The sequence below is a fragment of the Vulpes lagopus genome, chromosome 5 (assembly GCF_018345385.1).
Source record: "Vulpes lagopus strain Blue_001 chromosome 5, ASM1834538v1, whole genome shotgun sequence".
Classification (NCBI taxonomy): domain Eukaryota; kingdom Metazoa; phylum Chordata; class Mammalia; order Carnivora; family Canidae; genus Vulpes; species Vulpes lagopus.
The window spans coordinates 131,658,136-131,672,704 of NC_054828.1; the positions used below are offsets into that span (position 1 = coordinate 131,658,136).

Here is a 14,569-nt window from a genome sequence, read left to right on the forward strand (position 1 = left end):
TGTTCTTATAATTGGCAACTGTTGCATTAATTCCTAACAAATGAATTCTAAGTCAACTGAGTCTTTATAAGAGTTTTAGATGGATTCGAGAATATTCTATTTCCAAGTTTTCACAGCGGGCAGATTTTGCAGGTAACACATCTAAAATGAAAGCATTTCTCCTTGGCCACCTTCAGGTATGCTCATTCCTTAACACACACTAGTTTCAAAAGCAAGTGTTTCCTCACAAAATGCTAAGCATTTCTTTTCTTGGGACATGGACTTCTTGTTCTATTGTCTACTAGATATATAACCAACAGCCACTTGGCATAATAGAAAAATCAAAATTCAGAATATTGTTTAAAAAGAAAAATGCGGGCAGCCCAGGGGGCTCAGCAGTTTAGCGCCGCCTTCAGCCCAGGCCATGATCCTGGAGTCCCATGTCGGGCTCTCTGCGTGGAGCCTGCTTCTCCCTCTGCCTGTGTCTCTGCCTCTCTCTCTCTGTCTCTCATGAATAAATAAATAAAAAAATAAATAAATAAATATAAAATAAAATAAAATAAAATAAAATAAAATAAAATAAAATAAAATTAATAAAATAAAATAAAATAAATAAAATAAAATAAATAAAATAAAATTAAAATAAATAAAATAAAATAAAATAAATAAATAAAATAAAATAAAATAAAATAAAATAAAATAAAATAAAATAAAATAAAATAAAATAAAATAAAATAAAATAAAAAGATGCTTGGGGCATCTGGGTGCTTCAGTCCATGAAGCAGCTGCCTCAGCTCAGGTCATGATCTCAGGGTCCTGGGATCGAGCCCCATGTCGGGCTCCCTGCTCAGTGGGAAGCCTGCTTCTCTCTCTACCCCTAACCCCTGCTCATACTCTCTCAAATAAATGAACAAAATCTTTTAGGGAAAAACGGGTGGGATGCCTGAGTGGCTCAGTGGTTGAGCGTCTGCCTTTGGCTCAGGTCATGATCCCGGGGTCCTGGGATTGAGTCCCGCATCCAGCTCCCTGCATGGAGCCTGCTTCTCCCTCTGCCTGTGTCTCTGCCTCTCTCTCTCTCTCTGTCTCATGAATAAATAAAATCTTAGAAAGAAAGAAAATGCCTGGGTCCATGTACCCGTAGCCCTTTCTCCCCAGCTTATGGGGCTGCGGCAGCTGAGCCCCAAGGCCTACCCCCTGCAGCTTCAGGAAGCACATACTGAAAATCCTCAGCACTAGTCACTTCTTTAAAAAAATCACTATCTTGTTTTAGATGCGTTAAGTGATAAAGTCCCATTTCACAGATGAAAAGTACAGGGTGACCCCCAAATACCGTGTCCTCGAGACTACACTCAATTAAAACTAGGGATCAGCCTATAGCTCCTCACGTTTCTGGGCTTATGTTCATCTGGTTGTTTTCTGAAGACCTAACGGATGCTCAACCTTGTCGGAGGACAGGACACGGGGAGGCCTCCTGCAAAGGCGCAGGAACACGCAGAAACACGCAAAAACACGCAAAGAGCTGGCTCGGTGCCCGAGCACCGAAGAAAGGCCGAAGACAATCCCGCTTTACCTGGCTGGGAGGCCCAGGCGGCAGGAGCCACAGGCCGCAGCGGGTGGACTCCTCCGAGGACAGGCGAAGGTCCCGCTGACTGTGGCTGGAAGGGGGGGAGCCCTCCTCCCTCTGACCCAGGGCTCCAGCTCCCGAACAGGGGGGGGGGCAGCATGAGGGCGGGCAGGTCCCCACAGCTAATACACCTGCATCTGCACCGCACCAGGCTCACGGCCCCTCTGGGGCTGCCCTGCTCTTGGGCCAGAGCCTCGCCTGGCAGGGAAACTCGCCTCCCAGGCTTATTGGGATCCAACCTCTACACAGGACATGTGTAGGGTCAAACACACTCCTTCCCCGGGCTGCTCCAGGGCCCCCACACCCACCTCACCCCTCTTGCCTCAGGTTAGGACCTGAAGACGCCTCGCTCACGTACCACATAGACTAAATCGTCTCATCCTACTCAGGCCTCACTGGTCAAGTCCATCTATGAGGATCGTGAACGCGTAAGCTCAGGGGTTGGGAAGGAGGCAGGGGCTGCTGTGGGTCCGTCTCCCGGCGCCCTAAGTACACTCACAGCTTCTGAACTGTACACTTACAAAGGATAAAATGGTAAATTCTGCATATGTGCGTCTTTCACAAAAACATTCAGTGAGAACACAACTTCAGCACATTTTGCTCTTGGAAAAAACTTTCTATCACGTAGTTTTCAAGAACTGTTCCCGGCCTGATTCCAGGTGCTTCTCTCCGGCTGGACTTTCAGGCAGGCTTCCCGGAGACCAGCATTCGGGTGGGGCACCCACGCTGGCACTAGGATGTAGGCTGTCACCCTCTTGTTCACAGCTCTGGTGCCGTGTCCTTTAGGTCGAATTGTCAAAGTGCCCATACTTGGCCGCTTGGGGCAATTTCCTAGGATTATACCTATTACAACATCCCTGGATACAAGTCTATCCCTCCCGTGCATTAAACTGCACCCTCTCTGTTCACAATCTTCCCACCCATGCAGGGGCTACTGACATGGACGGCTGTACAACCACATCTCTGAAATGTTGAAAAACACACTAAAACAGAATACTGTGAAAGTTTTATTTAATCATTTTTGTTTACAACTGGAACTCTGGGAACTCAAAGTTAACATCCTTGCCCGTCAGCTTCTTATAGACCCCAGAAAAGGTTTCAACCTACGAGGAAAGAAAAGAATTCATCAGAAAGCTTTTAAATACACACATTCATCTCAAAGCCTAATGATTCCGTGAGCTGACGCCCCGCGTGGTTCTTCCCTCAGCAGCCAGGTACTGAGGAAGAGACGGGCCTGCAGGCGAGCTCCCCAGCAACACTGAGTGGAGGGCCTACACCTCTGAGCTACGCGGATGAGAGGGAGCCCAGGGGTGCCCCCATCAGCCACGCTTTACCAGGAATGAAGGGAAGGGACAGTCCCCCCAGGTTCCACCACTACTGACATCTCACCCTGGAGAATATGCAGCCTTACTAAAAGGAATTACTTTATTTCCAATTTTCCAAATAACTCCAAAGGCAGAGAATTCCGATTCTCCAAACACCCACACTGCAAAACCCGACCTCCCCTCCAAAGGGAAGGGGGTGCGGTGGCACCCCGAGGGCTGGTGCTCTGCATGCGGACCCTCCCGCAGGGCAGCTGCGCCCTCACCTTGTGCTCCACGTTGTTCTGCTGTGCTTTGTCCAAATGAACCTTTATGAGCCGGCTGCCGTCCAGTTTCACGCGGATTCTCTTGCCCACAATTTCACTTGGGAAAACCAAGTCCTCCAGGATCGCGTCGTGCACCGCTGTCAAAGTGCGGCTGAAAGAATGTGGTGACGTGGTAAGAAATCTAGGAAGGCCCGCCCTCCTGAGAGCCCCTTTAAAGTCAAAAGGGTAAACAGCAAACCACAGGTTTCTGAAACCAAAATCACACCAGCTTTCAAGAGACCGCATCGGAGCCGCTGCCAAACTAGACAGGGTGGCCAAGACCCTACTGAGGTACTTCAAGACCTTACGAGCCACACATACCCCAGGCCATTCCAGGTGATCATCTCCAGATAACGGGGGATCGAGGTCTCAGGTTTACCTTCACTCGATTTCTTGACTAAACCGCTGCACCAGCCGCTCTACTCCTCGCTCATCTCCAAAACCATCCCTCTCCAATGTTGTCAAATTAATCTAAAAACCTACGCGATCCCACAACTTTTACTAGGAAAAGCTCCTTTGAGAACGCTCCACAGCTCCCAAAATACCTGCACGCGTGCTCCTCGTTCTCTAGGACGGGATGGAGCACTGCTCTATCACCAGCTCTGGGAGGACAGCCCCTCCTGGGCCCCCAACTTCACCCCATCACACAACTTGAGGCCGTGCCCTCACTCCTCCTGGTAGCACTTTGAGTTCATAACCTAACTGGCTGCCCGACAGCGACATGGTTCGACGAACTCCAGGCCTCTCAGGGATCTGCCGTGTACTCCGGGAGCCCAAGGAGAGGGAGCAGAGGTAGTTGTTCCCAGTGTTACGGAGCTCCCCTGCAGCAGGAGCGCGTCCAGGCCGCCTTAGCCTCAGCGAACGGGATACTAAGCTCCACTCATGGTAGTTCCCACACAAAGCACACACATGGCAGGGCTCCCGACGCCTGCTCCGGGGCCGCAGAGCAAGCTTAAGGGAATCCACTTCCCATTCCCAAGGCCTTCGTCACCTTTCAGAAAGCAAACGACACAGGTGGCCCAACGGATCACTGCTACCCAGTAATCCAGCCTCCTCCTCCAGCACTAGGAAGGCACATGAATGGAAAATTTGTCAACTGTGTCCTTTACAACAAATCAGAATGGCATCAAAGCCAGCTGTGGCATGTTCTCTCAGATGCCAACATCGTCGTTTACAAGAGGGAGCGATGGGAATGCAGCTATGCCTCAGAGAAAATGAACGGAAACCCTGCTACAGACTAGACACCAAAAAAAGTCACTCTCGGGGTTTCATCTGTGTAGAAAGCCAAGTCCTATGGAAGGAAAGGAAGTCTGAAGGCAGTGGGAAGCGGCGGCATCACCACGCCTGCCGCCCAGACCCTGGCAGTCAACAGAAGGCCGTGGATGTGGACATTAGGTCGCCAGGAACATGGCGAAGTCATCACCTGAGAAAACGTGGAGAACACGCGTGGGAGGAGGGACAACTAGGGCTGCGGGTGGGGGGCCGTCCTTCACGCTCAAGTACACACTCAGGCTCCAACAGACTAGATGCCCTTGGTGACCTCCTGTATTTCGTGTCTCACAAACTGCACACCACCGAAACAATCCCTCAATTCTTACTGCTCCAACTGCCCATTAAAAGGTTCAGCGCACGGAGCCGTACACCTCAAGCTCCAGAACCCAGCACCTGCCCTTCCAGCCTCCCCTCCACTCCTCTCCACAGCGACATCGGCCCGCTGGTGACCTGGCACGACCTCCCAGCAGATGACAAGCCCCAGCATCGCCAGCACTGGCTGCAATCGCATTCTCCAAGCCCCCTGTCTCTCTCCTCATCTCTTTAGGAATAAAGGGCAGACTCCATGAGCGGGCTGCCCGCCTGGCAGTCAGACACCACACTGTTCTTCCCAAACCTGTCCCTGGGGCAGGGCCTGCGGGGGTCCAGTAACCCCACACCTCGGCCCAGAGCACACGTCCACCAGCATCCACGACTGCAGCGTGTCACCTGTCCTGTCAGCACCAGAGAAATCCACCTCATTTCTTAGCCTTAATTCGCAGTAAAACGTGAAATACAGAGCCTCCCAGCACCCCTGCGCCACCCCAACAACGCCCCCCCTGCTCCTCCCCCGCCCACAGAACGGGAGGCACAGTCTCATCTTCTGCGACAGCAGGGACCTAGGTGTGTGCCACTGTGTCAACACGGAGCTCCTGCCTCCAGAACTAACTTCAGAACGCTTCTTGCAGTAATCACAGAAGAACCAGTCGCTCAGTAAAACGTGCCACATAGTTTTCCTAGACAATCCGCGTTTAACTTCGGGAACCCACCACAGTCACAAAACCACGTGAACCAACGACGCTTAACAAACAGGCCACAGTACGTGTTTTTCTAAAGTAGGCTCCCCACGGGGCAGCACTCCCACGGAGGTCAGCGCGACCGCCCCTGGGCGAGGCACTCACCTCCTCGGACGCTTTTGCTTATTTTTTGTACGGCTTTTTCGAGTTGGCTTGGGTAGAATTCTCCTCTGTAAGAGAGAAATGACGTTGGAGAAAAAAAAAAAAACTTTAAGTGGGCAGGAAACTGTCAAGCAGCTTTAAAAAAAAAAAAAACAAAAAACAACAAAAAAGGCAAGAGAATCCCTTCGGAAATCGTGGAAGTCCAGCAACCCAGAGCAAAGCAGCCCGAGTCGCGCGTGGGTGCGCGTCCGTCCCTCCCTCCGCCACCGCGGCCACCGCTGCGGACGCCACAGGGAGCCCCTCACAGGGAGCCCCTCCCGTCGCCGTCGAGGCGCGCCCCCGGCCGCCCTCCGCCGTGCCCCCAAGCGCCGCGAGAAGCGCCGACACCTGAGCGATGAACACCACGTGCTTCCCGCTGAACTTCTTCTCCAACTCCCGCACGAGCCGCACTTGGATCTTCTGGAAAGACTTCAGTTGCGGGACGGGGACGAAGATGATGATGGCTTTGCGGCCGCCGCCAACTTCAATCTCCTGGGGGAAGACGCCGAGCGCACGCTGACGGCCGCCCCCGCCCGCCGCGCCCCCCGCCCCCCGCCCCGCGGCTCCCACACGGGCCTCACCTTGGCCGCCGTGATGTTCAGCTCCCTCAGCTGGGCTTTGAGGTCGGAGTTCATCTCCAGCTCCAGGAGAGCCTGGGGGGCGGGGGCGGGGCGGGGGGGCTCAGCGGACGCGCGGGGCGGGGGGCGACCCGCCCACGTGCGCGGCCGCGGACACTCGGGGGCTCCCCGCGCTCGGGCGGCCCCGACCTCCCCCCGCCGGGGCCCGGGGTCGGGGTCGGGGTCGGGGTCGGGGCGGGGGGGACACCCCGCCGGCCCCCCCGCGCCCCCTCACCTGGGAGATGCCGGACTCGAACTCGTCCGGCTTCTCGCCGTTGGGCTTCACGATCTTGGCGCTCGAGCTGAACATGGCCTCGGCCTGCGAGCACAGGGCGCCCCAGCTGAGCGGCCGCCGCGGGTGCGGCCCCCGCCGGCCCCGCTCCCCCCGCCCCGAAGCCATCGGGGGGCACCGCCCGCGGAATCGGCCGCATCCCCGCCCGGCGAGCAGCGCCCGCGGGCGCTCGGCCGACTCCGAAACTTGTTCTCCTCAAAGTGGGCGGAAAAGTCCGGCGGAGGCCAGGCCGCCGACATACCTTGCTGAGGGCGCCGGCTTGGGAAGAGGCCCGGGTCTCGCGAGAGCTCCTCAAATCCCGGCGGCGAGGCGGAAGAGGCGGGAGCAGGAAGAACCACCGAGGAGCGTGGGAGCCTAGAGAGCCCCCGGAAGAGGCTCCTCCGCCCTCCGCGTTTCCTGTCCCCGGTGGTTGGCGAGCGCTGCCTGGGGCAGCTGCGGAAGTTCCGGGCCGGAGCCGGAGCCGGGGGCCGGGGCCCGCGAAAAGCAACCCCGCCCCGAGGCGAGGACTTGGAAAAACACTTTCCGAACCCGAGGCGTCTCGCTTCCCCGCGGAAGCCGGGCGAAAGGAGCGGGCTCGGATTCCAGGTGTGCCCAGAGGCCCCGGCGGCACGACGTGCGGTAGCGCCGCGGCAGCCAAGTGCTTTACGACTAGACGTGCTTTCCGGGCCGTAAACACTTAGCCCTCGGGTCGGGTCAGCTGGCGGGGGCGGGCGTCCCGGGGGGTGGGGGGCTCGGGGTTCCCGAGGTGGGCGGGGGCTGGGCAGCGGGGGTAACGGGCTGGGAGGAGTGGACGGCGGGGGTAACGGGCGGGGGGGGTGGACGGCGGGGGTAACGGGCTGGGGGGGTGGACGGCGGGGGTAACGGGCTGGGGGGGTGTGGACGGCGGGGGTAACGGGCTGGGAGGGGCGGACGGCGGGGGTAACGGGCTGGGAGGGGCGGACGGCGGGGGTAACGGGCTGGGAGGGGCGGACGGCGGGGGTAACGGGCTGGGAGGGGCGGACGGCGGGGGTAACGGGCTGGGGGGGGTGGACGGCGGGGGTAACGGGCTGGGGGGGTGTGGACGGCGGGGGTAACGGGCTGGGAGGGGCGGACGGCGGGGGTAACGGGCTGGGAGGGGCGGACGGCGGGGGTAATGGGCTGGGAGGGGCGGATGGCGGGGGTAACGGGCTGGGGGGGTGTGGACGGCGGGGGTAACGGGCTGGGAGGGGCGGACGGCGGGGGTAACGGGCTGGGAGGGGCGGACGGTGGGGGTAATGGGCTGGGAGGGGCGGATGGCGAGGGTAACGGGCTGGGGGGGTGGACGGCGGGGGTAACGGGCTGGGGGGTGGGGTGTGGACGGCGGGGGTAACGGGCTGGGAGGGGCGGACGGCGGGGGTAACGGGCTGGGAGGGGCGGACGGCGGGGGTAACGGGCTGGGAGGGGCGGACGGCGGGGGTAACAGGCTGGGAGGGGCGGATGGCGGGGGTAACGGGCTGGGGGGGTGGACGGCGGGGGTAACGGGCTGGGGGGGTGTGGACGGCGGGGGTAACGGGCTGGGAGGGGCGGACGGCGGGGGTAACGGGCTGGGAGGGGCGGACGGCGGGGGTAATGGGCTGGGAGGGGCGGATGGCGGGGGTAACGGGCTGGGGGGGTGGACGGCGGGGGTAACGGGCTGGGGGGGTGTGGACGGCGGGGGTAACGGGCTGGGAGGGGCGGACGGCGGGGGTAACGGGCTGGGAGGGGCGGACGGCGGGGGTAATGGGCTGGGAGGGGTGGATGGCGGGGGTAACGGGCCGGGGGGGGGGGTGGACGGCGGGGGTTAACGGACAGGGTACCAGGCCTGGGGTCAGGGGGGGACAGGGTGGGTTGGTAACAGGCCGAGGCAGGGGTGGGCCCCCGAGGTGGTTTTCCCGGTGGGCAGAGCCTGACCCGAAAGCCAGCACAGTGTGGTGACAACCTGGGTGATGGCACAAAACTCCCGCGGGGGACCAAGGCCCGTGAACTGAACAGTGCCCACGTCTGTCCCAAGCTGTGGGTTCAAGGTCCCGTGTAGAGGTCGACTCCCTGCCCTCGAGAGGAAGCGGCAACACTGTTCACAGTAACGTCCGATGCTCCTACTCTGCTAGTGCCCAGCCAGGTGCTCGTGGTTGTCGGCCGCGGAGTCCCTGTCCTCAGGGAGATTACCTGGGGTGAGGAAGACCTCGGTAAAGGGTGCAAGTGTGTAAGGACGGAAGCTGCGGAAGACTGAAGTAAAGTGAGTAAGGGTGACGTGGAAGTGCTGGGGTCTGCGGCCCAGGGCCAAGAAAGAACTCTTGAGGCCTCTGATGCCAGAAGGTGGTTTTAGTGAAACTCAGGCAAGATCTGCAGGGCAGAAGGAGCTGTGCTGAGGTCCTGAGGGCCTGGCTTTCTACTTGGGGGGGGGGGGCAGGGCAGCACAGACCTCCTCGGTGTTTTCCAGGACCCTGAGGGGCTACCTGGTTGGGAGAAGGTCACTGTTAGTGTTCAGTGTCCGCTCAGTCATGAGACCCCTCAGAGGGGTATCTGTGGGCCGTGTGTTGGGGGATGAGCGCCCGCCTGCATCTGGGGGGTAGAGACCGGAGGTTTCCAAAGGATCCTGGGGTTCAGGCTGACACTACCTCTTGCCCTTAGCAAGTGTCCACATGGGGGCAGCCCAGCCCCCAAGGAAGGTCAGTCTGCAACCTGCTTCAGGGACTTTGACATTTGGCTTAGGGAGGAAATTTTAAGTTTTATTTTGCTTTTGCTTCCCACATCCAGGGGGACCAGGAGGATTCATGCTTTAGAGGTCAGGGGAGTGTTTGGAAGAGAGGTAGGAGCTATGCCCCAGGGAGAGGAGCATTCCAGGCAGGGGCAACTTGTGCCGGACACTCTGGCTGCGGCCACGGGATTTAATCTGGGTGTTCAGTGTCCTCACATATCAGGTTCGACTGTCACTGTCCTGACGGACCAAGCATGGAGAGGTGCTGACAGTATCATGCTAGGCCATCCCTAAGGTTTGCGTCCGTCTTGGCTAAGGTGCAGTGGTGTTCATCTCAGATTTCTAAAGTAGATGTGTTTTGCTAATTATGCTAAAAAAAAAAAAATTAAACGCCAGTATCTCCTTGGAAAATTAAGAGTCAACTTGACACTTATTCCAGAAGGAAAGAAAAGTATAGCTGCTCCTCTGATCTTACCTGGGCCGCTTGTCCTGAACCCGCTTGATGAACCATTTCCGTTTCCCTCCTGTATGTGCCAGGCCTTCGTCCCTGCCCGTTCTGCCAAAGTAGCGCAGCAGGTGGGGGTGTTGAAGGACGTTCTTGCTGGTTTCTGGTACTTGTTGAACAGGAAGGGTCCGAGAGCACAGCTTGCCTGCACCCATCTCAGGGAACGCGCCGTCCCATCGGTAGTATGGTGGTAGCATTAGGTTTCTTTGCAGGATGTTCCTTGTCGGGTGGAGGAAGATCCCCTCTATCCCCGTTTTCCTGACAGTTGTTATCTTGACTGATACTATGTTGGATGCTGTTTATGAATCAATTAACAGGACCATGTGAGGTTTTCCTCTTAACGTGTTAATCTGGTGACTACATTAATTGATTTTCAAGTACTGAGCCCGCCTTGAATCTCTGTGACAAACCCCACTTGGTCATGGAATCGCGTTCTCTTTAATGTTGCTGGGTTCCATTTACTAATATCTTGTTGATGACTTTGTCGCATTTGTGCTCATGAGGGTCACTGATCTGTAGTTTTCTGTATTGTGCTACTGTTGCCTGGTTTGGGTGTCAGCCTCACACCAGCAACATGAGAAGTATAGGGCGGTATTCCCTCATCCTTGGTTTCCCTGAAAACATTGTGTAGAATCGTTAATTCTTCAGGCATCTAGTTGAATTTGGCCATGAAATCATCCAGGCCTGAGATTTCCCTTTTTAGGGGTTTTTAAAATGACAAACTTAACAGTTACAAGGGTATTAAAATGATGTTTCGTGTCGGATGAGATTTGGTAGTTTGTGCTCTCAGAGGAGCTGCTCCATTTCATTTAGATTGTTGAATTTATGTGAGTAGAGTTGTTCATCATCATCTCTCACTATTCTTTTTCTGTTCCTAACTTTTTAAAGTAGATTTCACAGAGAACTTTCAAATCAACACATTATCATAAGCCTGATGGAATATGCTGAATTTTTAAAACTGGGAACCTGAATGAGTCAGGAATGTAATGCGGCCTGTTATTCACTTACTCTCTGTCAACTGTTGTGTGTGTATTGTTAGAACTCGCGACTGCTCAGATCTACTATCAATCAACCTGCCAGTATTCTGCTTTGACGTTCAGACTGTCTCACTCAGTTTTGTCCAGCAAAACTTGGAGAAGATTTTAAACCATAAGCTCCTTTTAGATGAGTTTCTGTGCCCCATCACCTCCGTTAATCTAACCTCTTGCTTTCTAGCACAAGGTGTTCCAAGCTCATTCTGGACAGTTCTCTCTCAGACATGGGATCCACCTTTTCTCCAAAAAGCCTTGGTTCCTTTTATTGAAAAAATGGTATTGGAGAGCAGAATCTTGGCACAAGGGCACCTCATGGGGATCCTCTTGCCTCCTTGATCTTAGTAACTAGCATGATGATCTTCAGTAGGTGTTCTTACATTCATGATTGATTTACTAACCCTCGTGTTTATCTATAAACCTTACAGTCCTTTCTAGGAGAATAAAAAATGCCATAAGTCACAGAATCGACTTACATACCTCTTACATAACAATCTCTCCCTCCGGGATCCCTGGGTGGCTCAGTGGTTTGGTACCTGCCTTCAGCCCAGGGCGTGATGCTGGAAACTCAGGATCAAGTCCCACCTCAGGCTCCCTGCTGCGTGGAGCCCGCTTCTCCCTCTGCCTGTGTCTCTGCTTCTCTCTCTGGTCTCTCATGAATAAAATTTTTAAAAATAATAAAAGAAAAAAAATTGTCGTGTCCTGAATTCTCTACTACGCATTTGTCATTAAAACACAAAATTATGGAACACCTTGGTGGCTCAGTGATTGAGCATCTGCCTGTGGCTCTGGTCGTGACCCTGGGGGGCGGTATCGAGTCCTATTTCAGGCTCCCTGTGAGGAGCCAGCTTCTCCCTCTGCCTGTGTCTCTGCCTCTCTGTGTGTTTCTCATGAATGAATAAAATCTTTTACAAAAATACAAAAAAATTATATTCTTGAAAAATCAGTGTTTCTGGGGTGCCTGGGTGGGATGTGCCTTTGGCTCAGGCCATGATCTCAGGGTCCTGGGATCAATCCCCACGTGGGGCTCCCTGCTCAGCGGGGATCTGCTTATCCCTCTGTCCTCTGCCTGCCACTCCCCCTGCTTGTGCTCGCACTCTCTCTGCCAAGTAAAAGATCTTTGGGGGGAAAAAAATCAGTGTTTCTCCAGCTTAATGTGCAAAGGAATCACCTAGTGATCACTGTAAAAATGCAGATTCTGATTCAGAAGTTCTGGGCTGGGCTCAATATTTTCTAGTTCTAACTTGCTCCCAAGGACACCCATGAGGCTGGTCCAGGGACCAAACTGAGTGACAAGATCCCAGATGTAGAGAGGACTTACAAAGTAACAGGAAACTAAGAAAGCTCCCTTACAGCATGAAGGAAATGAATTACAGAATCTACGGTTTTATCCTGGAGGGACCAAGAGACCCGGCCTGGGTAGTTCTGGCCCAGGAGAGAGTACCATTGGGGTGGGGTTGCCGTTAGCCTAGATCTGTTCTCATTCTCTCTATATACATACATATGGTGTAAAGTCCCCTATTACAAAGGACCCTATGCCGGGAACTTAGAATGTCCGTGCCCGAGGCAGGAAGCTAGAGGTCCCACAGAGGGACCCCAGACTGCAGAGCCCTTCCTTCCACACCGCTGCTCCCGGTGGTAACGATTAAGTGGCAGGAGGAGAGTTACTGCAGAGTCCTTGCACATAAAACAAATTTATGGACCTGTCTGGCCGATCAAGAATTAATGGATTGGATTTAGCAAAAGGTTGTGTCTCTCCCCTCCACTTACAGCTGCCAGGTTTTTATGATTATTACGCAGCGGCCAGTAGGGAGCAGGGGGATGAAACAAAGGTGCAAGCCTGCAGTGAATGTGGAAATCGACTGCGTGTAATGAAGCAAGGTCACTGGCTTCTACTGGAAGGTTTCAAAGTCACTCTTCCAGTGTAACTATCTGATCTGTAGACACGGGTGATCCATCATATCAGGTGGATGAAAGGTGTCTGCTCAAATATTAATATTTAAGATATAGAGAATTCACTTGATTTTTATTATACATAAATGGATAATTTGCTCATCTTCAGTATATTTCATCAAAAGCAGCACCATTGTCTTCTGAATCTTCACGAAACATGCACAGGATGAAAAGTAACGTGACCTGGGGAACACGCTGTGTGTCAGGCCAGATTAGAGGCTGCACACGGCTGTGTCCACAGCCGCCACACACGCCGTCCTTTTCTCCGGTTTCCAATGAGAGAACAGAGACTTCAGCGACGCACCAGATTTACAGGGCCATGGGTCGTAGAGCTGGAACCTAGAGTGCGTGTGAGCTGCCTGGGCAGGGCGCGGGGACAGCAGGAGAGCTGGGGGTGGGGGTGCACACACGGCCTGGTGCCCCTGGGTCCTCCAGCGGGCTCATCCCGTGCACCTCCGAAGTCCACAGCCAGTGTGCCCAGCCAGCACCCCAGAACCCCACCCCCCCAGCCAAGGGCCTCCCATCCCCCACCGAGGTCAGGGCAGCTGATTGATGGAGCACCAGAGCTCCGCAGGCCTGATGCCCCTCAGGTATCACACTTTGCTGGGATTGTTCTTGGTGACAGGTCACCTTTAGGTCAATAACAGAAGTCTGTTGTCTGTGGAAGACTGCAGCTGAGATGCCCTTGTCTGGGTAATCATGTTCCTGGAGCTACGCAGGGGCATTTTCTACAGCTCTTCAGGCTGAGGGGGCCAGGCTGGGATGACGCCCCAGGACCAGGAGGAAGCCGGGGTGCCCGTGTTAGGGGCCACTGGGGGGGGCAGGGGCATCCCCAGTATGCTCATGTCAGTGGCTTACCAGCAGCATCATTCTCCAGGCAATAAGAGTATTTTCAGGTATAACAGAGTCCTAGTCGTCATCACCTTCCTCAGTCACTCTTTTTAAAATCAACCATTAACATTTAAAGAGTACATTTCCGTCTCAAAGACATTGTTCGAATTATGTAAAATATTTAATGTAAAAAAAAAGTCTCTTTATTTTTATGTCAGTCATCTCTGCTCCCAACATGGGGCTCGAACTCACAACTCTGAGATCAAGAGTTGCAGGCTCCTGTGCCTGAGCCGGCCAGGCTCCCCTAAAATCTGCTCTTTAACAAAAACATGTCACCTCGTGGCTCTCACTGCCATTTCACCGTCTAATTCATAACACAAGTGACCACAGGGAATGACAGAGAGAGGTGTTGTGAGTTCCAATCCGATGTCTTCCTCTTCGCAGTCACGGAGATGCCACGGTTGGCTTCCCCCCCCCCCCCCCCCCGCCCCAGACTCCTCCTTACTGCTAGTCACTGCTGCAGACAACAGCAGGAAGGTTGGGGACCGAGTGCCAGTCCCACACCTAACTAGATGACCTGGGGCAAGTCACTAAGGCTCCTGAAGCCGGTTTCTTCATCTGTCAAATAATCTGAGGTGGCCTGTTGACCTCCCAGGACTGGGGTGGGAGGCGACAGTGGGGAGGAGTGTTCTCACACCAGAGTGTGCTTCGGAGCCTCCCGGGGGGCTTGCTAAAACACAAACTGCTGGGTACCCCCTCACCCCCGTGGAGTTCAGGCCCTGCAGAGGTGCAGCGGAACTCCCCTTCCAAGTCCCCAGGGGATGGTTTTGTGGCTGGTCTGACGACCGCACTTTGAGAACCACGACTTAGGTTTGCCTGGGTGGGTGCCGGCTTGGGGTCTGGGTCCCAGCTGCAGCCCTGCCTGTCTGCACGGCTGTGGGCAAGGC

At 55.0% G+C, this 14,569-nt stretch overlaps 1 protein-coding gene across 1 annotated transcript; it reads right to left on the reverse strand.

Annotated features, from left to right (window-relative positions):
• Positions 1-2,597: 2,597 nt before the first annotated feature.
• RPS7 (ribosomal protein S7) lies at positions 2,598-6,995 on the reverse strand. Its single transcript, XM_041754740.1, has 7 exons — positions 6,849-6,995; positions 6,551-6,634; positions 6,280-6,351; positions 6,047-6,190; positions 5,663-5,727; positions 3,192-3,342; positions 2,598-2,706 (listed from the first exon to the last, which is right to left on the reverse strand). Exons 2-7 carry the CDS (start codon positions 6,623-6,625, stop codon positions 2,629-2,631), a joined length of 585 nt encoding a protein of 194 aa, XP_041610674.1. The 5' UTR covers positions 6,626-6,634; positions 6,849-6,995; the 3' UTR covers positions 2,598-2,628.
• Positions 6,996-14,569: the final 7,574 nt, after the last annotated feature.